General features: G+C 48.7%; 1 protein-coding gene across 1 annotated transcript; it reads left to right on the forward strand.

The window, feature by feature from the left end:
- The first annotated feature begins 893 nt into the window (after nt 1–893).
- LOC146581416 (uncharacterized) lies at nt 894–4780 on the forward strand. Its single transcript, XM_085248856.1, has 2 exons — nt 894–3244; nt 4716–4780. The coding sequence occupies exons 1-2, from the start codon at nt 1576–1578 to the stop codon at nt 4778–4780; spliced, it is 1734 nt and encodes a 577-aa protein (XP_085104982.1). The 5' UTR covers nt 894–1575.
- Nucleotides 4781–7916: the final 3136 nt, after the last annotated feature.

A 7916-nucleotide genomic window follows, 5' to 3' on the forward strand; every position in this document is an offset into this window, starting at 1 on the left:
AATGTGGACTGAGCTCTGTATTTTGGTTTGACTCTCCGTTGTCTGTGTAGATCAGTTTATTTCAGATTTCCATCATAATACATTCTTGCTTATGTGGATGAAGCATATCATGTGTCTTCATCCACAAAAAAAAAAACATTCCAAGTGAAATAACGACAACAAGAAAGCTATTTTTTGGAGATTATGTATCGGAATTTCAGGAGCAGGACCACGCCTCCAAACACGCTCCTTCTGGTTTACATCTGTATAGGTTCCCCTAGTTCTGCAAGCTGTTCATTCTCGTTTACGTGCTTCACCCTCCCTCCTTGTTCTCAATTCTTAACTTCTTCATTTCTATTTAGTACACGGGGATCTGCCAGGCCCAGGAGCCGTTGCCAGTCCCCATCGAGGCCTTCCCCAAACCGCAGCTCAATTCATGTCAAAGCATCACCTTTACCTACTAAAACACTGTCAAACCTAAGATGGCCTTTTTACTGTGGCGTGCTGGGGTGCAGGCGTCAAAGCAAAGGACGCAAACAGACTGACCATCAGGAGGGCCGAGGCTGTTGTTGGCATGAAGCTCTCCACCCTGGAGGAGGTGATCAGTGACAGACTGCTGGTAATCATGGACAATGACTCCCACCCTCCATAACACACTGGACAATCTGAAGAGCAGTTTCAGCAACAGGTTCCTACAACCAGGCTGTCTGAGGGAGCGTTACAGGAGCTCGTTGCTTCTGCTGCTGTCAGACTCTTTAATTCATCCACTGAGGTCAGATCCACACACCAACTGAACACACCTCAGTGCACCCTGTCACTTTGTACACCTCGACATATTTGCACATATACCTGTCCTTTTATATTTATACCCATATTTATCTAAGTATATATCTCTCATATCTCTGTTTCTGTCACGGTCCTGGGTCTCCTGACCCAGCGTTTTTAGTTCTTTGTGATTTTCGTATTATTGTACTTGTGTGTGATTTATTCTATGGCTTCTAGTTTTGATCCCTTGCCCTTCATGTCTCCCTGTGTGCCCCTCTGTGTATCTGTGAGCCCTCGTCTCTCCTTATGTTTTATTCCATGCTTCCCCTGCCCATTATGTCTAAGTTCTCCCCGTGCTCTCTCTTCCCCCTGTGTGCCCTCTATGTATTTATGAGCCCTCGTCCCCTTTCGTGTTTATTCCGTGTCTCCCCTGCCCGTTACGTTGGTGTTCTACTCGTGCTCTCTCTCCTCTGTACTTCCTGTTTCACCTCTCCCGTCAGTGTTCAGTTCACCCCGCCCTGTCTCGTTATGATTATCAGTGTCACCTGTGTTCCCCGTGTGTTCCCACTCCCCTCGTTAACCCTCTGTGTATTTCTGTCTGCGTCTCCCTCTGTTCAGCGTGACGTCGTCCCTCATGTTGTGTGGATCTCCCTGTGTCTCTCTGCGTATGTTAGTTTACTTTTCCCAGTTTAGTTTTGTATTTCCTATGTTCTGCCATTCCAGCATTAAAGCTGTGATTTTGAGTTCATCCCCGTGTCTGTGAGTTTTGCGTTTGGGTCCTCCTCCTGCCTGCCACACAGCCGAGCCTTGACAGTACGACGTCACCACAACATGGACCCAGCAGACTTACCCGGGGAGAGCGATCTGATACGTGTCCAACGCCTAGTCGAGTGGATAACCCACACTTCCAATACAAGGGCAAAGATTGTGGGGATAAATGCTATCGAAGCAATCCTCAAAGGAAATTCTCATCTCCGCCAGGTCAGAGGATGTTTGGACTTATTGGCCAATTTGAATGAAGCCCGGGAGGCGGCGCGAACTCGGGAAATATCAGACTTGGCCCAGCAGCAACAGACAACAGCCACCCTGGAGCAGCCGCGTCAGTTTCACCGGCCGGATGAGGTTTTGCCCGGCCCTTTGGAGCTATCTGCGGGGAAGAAGCGTCGATCACGCCGCGGGCGCGCCACCCCACAGCCGGACGTTCGGACTTTTACATCGCCGACTGTGGTGAATAAGGACTCTTTTTCTGTGTCGAACCGTGGGACTATTCGTTCAGGGGTTGTGTTTTGTGCTACGGACGGTAATGTGAACAGTTTATCAGCTGCCCAGCCTCCTGACGCTCTCTTAGCTGCCCAGCTACAAGCTGCGTCTCCTGTGTCCCCGCTAGCACAGCCATTAACTCCACCACACGCTCCATTTTCACCTCTACCATCGCTTCAGTCATCAGTTCGGTCTGCCACTCAGTCGCCCTTAGTTCCGTCATCCACACTACCACCTGTTTCTCTTCCACCACAACCGTCGCTTCACCCAGCCACTCAGGCTGCCACTCAGTCAGTCATTCAACCCATAGCCCTGCCGTTAATATGCTCTGTAGCTGAGCCACTAGCCGCCCGACCCGCAGCCACTTCAGCCACTCCTCCACCCGTCACACCTCCACTACAACCATCACTGCAGTCTCTAGCGCAGTCACCTGCAGCTCTGCTTTCCCCAGTGCAGTCTCCAGTGTCCCCAGTGCAGTCTCCTGCAGCCCTGCTGTCCCCAGTGCAGCCTCCTTTAGCACAGTCACCCACTCAACCACCAGCACCACAACCGTCACTACCTCTAGTTCATTCCCCTGTGAAGTCATTAACTCCACCACCTACTCCACTCTCACCACCACCGTTACTACAGACATCAGTTCAGTCCCCTGTGCAGTCATTTACTTCTCCACCGTTAGCAGCTCAGGTCCCCGTGTGTCCAGCAGCTCAGGTCCCCGTGTGTCCAGCAGCTCAGGTCCCCGTGTGTCCAGCAGCTCAGCTCGCACCTGAACCTTTGGCCCAGTTCCCCGTAGCAGTGCAGTTTTCTAACCAGCTTAACATTGAGCCCGGGGTCCCAATCCTCTCTGGCTCTACATCGGCTCCTGCTGGAAGCTCGGATGAGCTCATCCAGGACTCCGCGGCTCCCACGCCGCCATCTACCTCGTCCGCTGGGGGTTCCAGTGAGCCCGGCCAGCACCTCCCTGTCTCCGCTGGAGGGTCCGAGGGGCCCGTTCAGCCTCCCGTCTCCGCTGGAGGGTCCGAGGGGCCCGTTCAGCCTCCCGTCTCCGCTGGAGGGTCCGAGGGGCCCGTTCAGCCTCCTGTCTCCGCTGGAGGGTCCGAGGGGCCCGTTCAGCCTCCTGTCTCCGCTGGAGGGTCCGAGGGGCCCGTTCAGCCTCACGCCGCATCAGCTGGAGGGCCCGAGGAGCCTGTCCAGCCGCCATCTGCGACCGCCTCGTCATCGCCTGGCCCGGCTACATCCGCCTGTGCTGCAGCTCCGCCTGGCCCGGCCTCAGCCTCTGCAGCTCCGCCTGGCCCGGCCTCAGCCTCTGCAGCTCCGCCTGGCCCGGCCTCAGCCTCCTCAGAGCCCTCGTCTGCCGCAGCCTCCTCAGAGCCTTCGTCTGCCGCAGCCTCCTCAGAGCCTTCGTCTGCCGCAGCAGCCTCAGCCTGTGCTTCGCCTGGTCCCGCCTTGACTGGTCCCGTCTCGACTGGTCCTGTGCCCACCGGGCCTCGGCCAGTACGCCTGACACTGGAGAGCCGCCGCCGCTGCCTTCCGCGCGGCCGGCCCCCTGAACTGCACCGTCATCGCCTGAGTGGCCGCCGTCGCCTTCCGCACGGCCGGCCCCCGGACCGCCTTCGCCTGAGTGGCCGCCGTCGCCTCCCGCGCGGTCGGCCTCCTGAACTGCTCCGTCGTCTCCTTCACCGCCGCCGTTGCCTTGCGCACGGCCGGCCTCCTGAACTGTTTCCACGTCGCCGCCGTTGCCTTGCGCACGGCCGGCCTCCTGAACTGTTTCCACGTCTCCGCCGTTGCCTTGCGCATGGTCGGCCCCCTGAACTGCTCTGTGTTTGGGTTGTTTTCTTGGGCTCCGGTGTTTGCTGTACTCTTCTTTTGTTTTCTGTTCCGAGCCCTCCGTCCTGGGCCCCCGCCGCCCGCCCTGGGTTGTTTTCTGTTTGGTTTTGTTTTTCTGTGTTTGGGCTGTCTGGAGCCAGCCCTTGAGGGGGGGGTACTGTCACGGTCCTGGGTCTCCTGACCCAGCGTTTTTAGTTCTTTGTGATTTTCGTATTATTGTACTTGTGTGTGATTTATTCTATGGCTTCTAGTTTTGATCCCTTGCCCTTCATGTCTCCCTGTGTGCCCCTCTGTGTATCTGTGAGCCCTCGTCTCTCCTTATGTTTTATTCCATGCTTCCCCTGCCCATTATGTCTAAGTTCTCCCCGTGCTCTCTCTTCCCCCTGTGTGCCCTCTATGTATTTATGAGCCCTCGTCCCCTTTCGTGTTTATTCCATGTCTCCCCTGCCCGTTACGTTGGTGTTCTTCTCGTGCTCTCTCTCCTCTGTACTTCCTGTTTCACCTCTCCCGTCAGTGTTCAGTTCACCCCGCCCTGTCTCGTTATGATTATCAGTGTCACCTGTGTTCCCCGTGTGTTCCCACTTCCCTCGTTAACCCTCTGTGTATTTCTGTCTGCGTCTCCCTCTGTTCAGCGTGACGTCGTCCCTCATGTTGTGTGGATCTCCCTGTGTCTCTCTGCGTATGTTAGTTTACTTTTCCCAGTTTAGTTTTGTATTTCCTATGTTCTGCCATTCCAGCATTAAAGCTGTGATTTTGAGTTCATCCCCGTGTCTGTGAGTTTTGCGTTTGGGTCCTCCTCCTGCCTGCCACACAGTCGAGCCTTGACAGTTTCTACTCTCATTTTATACGAGTGCTTGATGTTTGCTGTATATTTGTTGCTATGACAGCTCAGTTTCCCGCTGAGATCAATAAAGTGTCTGTCATCCTGATTCTGAGACACTTCCAGCAGTGATGGTCAGTGCTCTGGATTCGTCAGATGAATGCATATGGATATATTCAACAAGAACATGCTCAGTATTTGGACCACACATAAGTTCCTTCATAGTCACATGTCACTGATTGTGTCTTATTTTGCAATTAGTGCAGTTCCACCACAGTCGTTCTCACTCAGATGAACGTCCCTGTTCACTGAAAATAAATAAATAAATCAAGAAGTCAGGTACAGTCACGCTGTCTTAGACAGCTCACCAAGCTCATCCATGTTATTATCCCAGGACTCCACATTGCCTGTAATAATCTTAACTGAAACAGTGTTTCTGCTCCCCTGGGCTTACAGGCCTCCCCCCAGAATTGGCAGCTCAATCAGCTGGTAAAGATTCTCCATTAATAAGAGTATAATAAGAGAAAGTAAAGCAGACATTTCATCTTTACACAATCATCAATGAAAGCAAAACACAAAACAACAACAGGAGCCGTGTTGAGGACTAAGGAACGAAAAAAAAGACTAACCGATAAAGAAAAGCCACTGGACGTCTTTAAGTCTGTTGACGACGTTTCAGCTCTCTTCATTTCTAAGAGCAAATGGTGAAGAGTCCCAGACTGGGATCAGATCTGGGAACGGTTTCATTTCATCAACGACTCATTTTTGGTAGAAATGGTCCCCTTAAATCTATTTAAAGGTTGCTTTAGTGCAGATTGTCTTTAATCTTATTTGTTTTGTATTATTGTATTTTCAGTGATTTTGATGTTTCTGCACCGAATTCTTTGTTTTTTTCATTTGCTTTTAGAGAGGATCTTGCTTTCTGCACACTGATTGGTCGTAGTATCCACTGGCAACACACACACCTTGAGTGGGAACATGAAATCCTGTTCAAAAAGACTGATGGTAGATGAATGACCTCCTTTTAACAAACTGGAGGTTGCTTTGGTGAAAATATGTTTTAATAAAATGATGAGCCTTGAACATATGTCATATTTGCCTGAAAGGCAGCAGGATGATTATTTTTGCACCACTAAGTCTCAGTTTGTAATTGGAAGCAAGTCTGGCCATTTGTTTTGCAGGGATCCAAATAAGCTGTGTGTCCCTGCCACGAGCACATGCTTCACTGTGTTGTTTTAAATGGCTGGAGAAATCTAGTCTATGGTGGAATTTATTCATATTCCTAATGGCATATCAATTGTCTTGATTGCCTGACCTGATGAATAATGGCAGGGCTCTGGGGCTCAGTCTTAACCCCAGCAGGCACGTTGCCAGTAAATATTTACTCTACGCACTATTAAAAACATGGCACAATTCTGCCGCTGCAATTATGAAAGTGCCCCTCTGTCTGCAAATTCAAGAATACATCTTGATCTAGTCAAATTGCATTTCATTGATAGAAGCCCGAGCCATGCCAGATTAAGGATTAAAATAATCCCACAGGCAGTTTTCAATATTCGGTTTCAGCAAACATGGCTGTGGATTGGAAAACAATCATAAAAACAGGCTTAGGATTGTTGCTGATGCTTCTTCTGTCCTGTCAAATGAGAAAAGACTGGCAACCTGCTACTGAAAATGATAGTCAGCTAATCTCTTTATATAATATCAATGCAGATTCCTCCATCTGCTGCCCCGATCACTGCTTCACCTTGAATCATGGAAACTGAGATGATATTCCTGCTGAAGCTTTAAACTTCCTAAAGAATACTTTATAAGAACATTTGGGGAGGATATTTCCTATTTTCTTTTTCATTGTACCGATATGTATGTGCTGAATCTCGAAAACACTGATGAGATCATTCTGTTCTGTGCATTCTAATTCCGTTGTTTGTTTTAAACTTCCATTGTTTTCATTCTAATTCCGTTTTGTGTTTTCCAATTCCGTTGTTTTTGTACAAATTCCGTTGTTTTCATACAAATTCTTTGGTTTTTGATCAAATTCTGTTGTTTTCATTCAAATTCTGTTGTTTTCATTCAAATTCTACTCTTTTTATTCAAATTCTATTGTTTGTTTTAGAATTCTGTTGCTTTCATTCAAACTCTGTTCTATACATTATAATTCCATTGTTTTCATTCTACTTCTGTTGTTTTTGAATGAAAACAACGGAATTTGAATGAAAAAAATGGAATTTGAATCAAAACAATGGAAATAGAATGAAAAGAACAGAAACAGGTACATGGTAGACTCGTCTTAATCTCCATTTCTGTCTGACAACTATTAAAAACATTAGAGAGATGCATTGTATTGGAGTGCATGCTCCATCTTCACACTGTAGGTAACTCAATCCCAGATGCATACATGCATCGTGCACAACTCCCAAAAGAACAAAAAGGATGTTTAGGCACGATGACATTTGATAATTTCTCCTACTTTCAGCAGCGTTTGGGTCTGGAGCATCACTCTGTGCTGTGTGGAAAACACTCAGAGACTTAAGATGAGTCTGTGGCATCCACACAGAGTGGTCTCAGCATCTGTGGGTTGGTTTTCTTAGACCCAGTCATGATACTATCCAACCCGTTCTCACTCCCAAAGCGTAACATTTTACGCTAGGTGACAAATCGTCACCATATTACGTTTTCGGCTACCCACCACGTTCCTAAATGACGACCTCGGAAAAAGAGGAAATATGAGAACCGTCTGGACTGAACCTACACATGTTCGCTCTTTTTCTTCAAATCGCTTAGAAACACGCTATTTAACATCATTAAAGTCCTGGTTAAGGTCAGGAATAAGGTTATGGTCAGGGCTAGGGATAAGGTTAGGTTTAGGGCTGGAATACAGGGCTGGAACGTCTACTACCGCGGGAGCGTCATTGCACTGGATTCCAGCAATAACCCGCCGCGTACCATAAGAACGCCGAAGGTCTCCTTTCGCGTTCCTCAGGAACGCCGCGGGACGTGACAAAACGTCGACATGTTACGCCTCGGGAGTGAGAACGCTCTGTACTATCTTATCAGTTGTGAAAGACTCAGTGATTTTGTGTCACAGAATGATAAAGAGAATCTTTTGATAGTGTCACGGGTCTGGGTCCGTTGGACCCAGTATGTGGAGTTTCATGTTTTTGTTATTCCATGTTTGAGGTTATTATGTTTTGGTTTTAGTTTGCATCAGGGATTGTTTTCTTGTTCTCTTGTTGTGTTGATGATGATGATGATGATTATGATGTTT

Source organism: Mchenga conophoros, linkage group LG2 (assembly GCF_057382185.1).
Source record: "Mchenga conophoros isolate Kocher_MC1m ecotype Shallow Benthic linkage group LG2, M_conophoros_male_GT1.1, whole genome shotgun sequence".
Classification (NCBI taxonomy): Eukaryota; Metazoa; Chordata; class Actinopteri; order Cichliformes; family Cichlidae; genus Mchenga; species Mchenga conophoros.

Coding starts and splice junctions, on each gene's coding strand:
- LOC146581416 (XM_085248856.1), top strand. CDS start 1,576: ATGGACCCAGCAGACTTACCCGGGGAGAGCGATCTGATACGTGTCCAA. Junction 3,245..4,715: donor TGGCCCGGCTACATCCGCCT/GTGCTGCAGCTC, acceptor TTGCTATGACAG/CTCAGTTTCCCGCTGAGATC.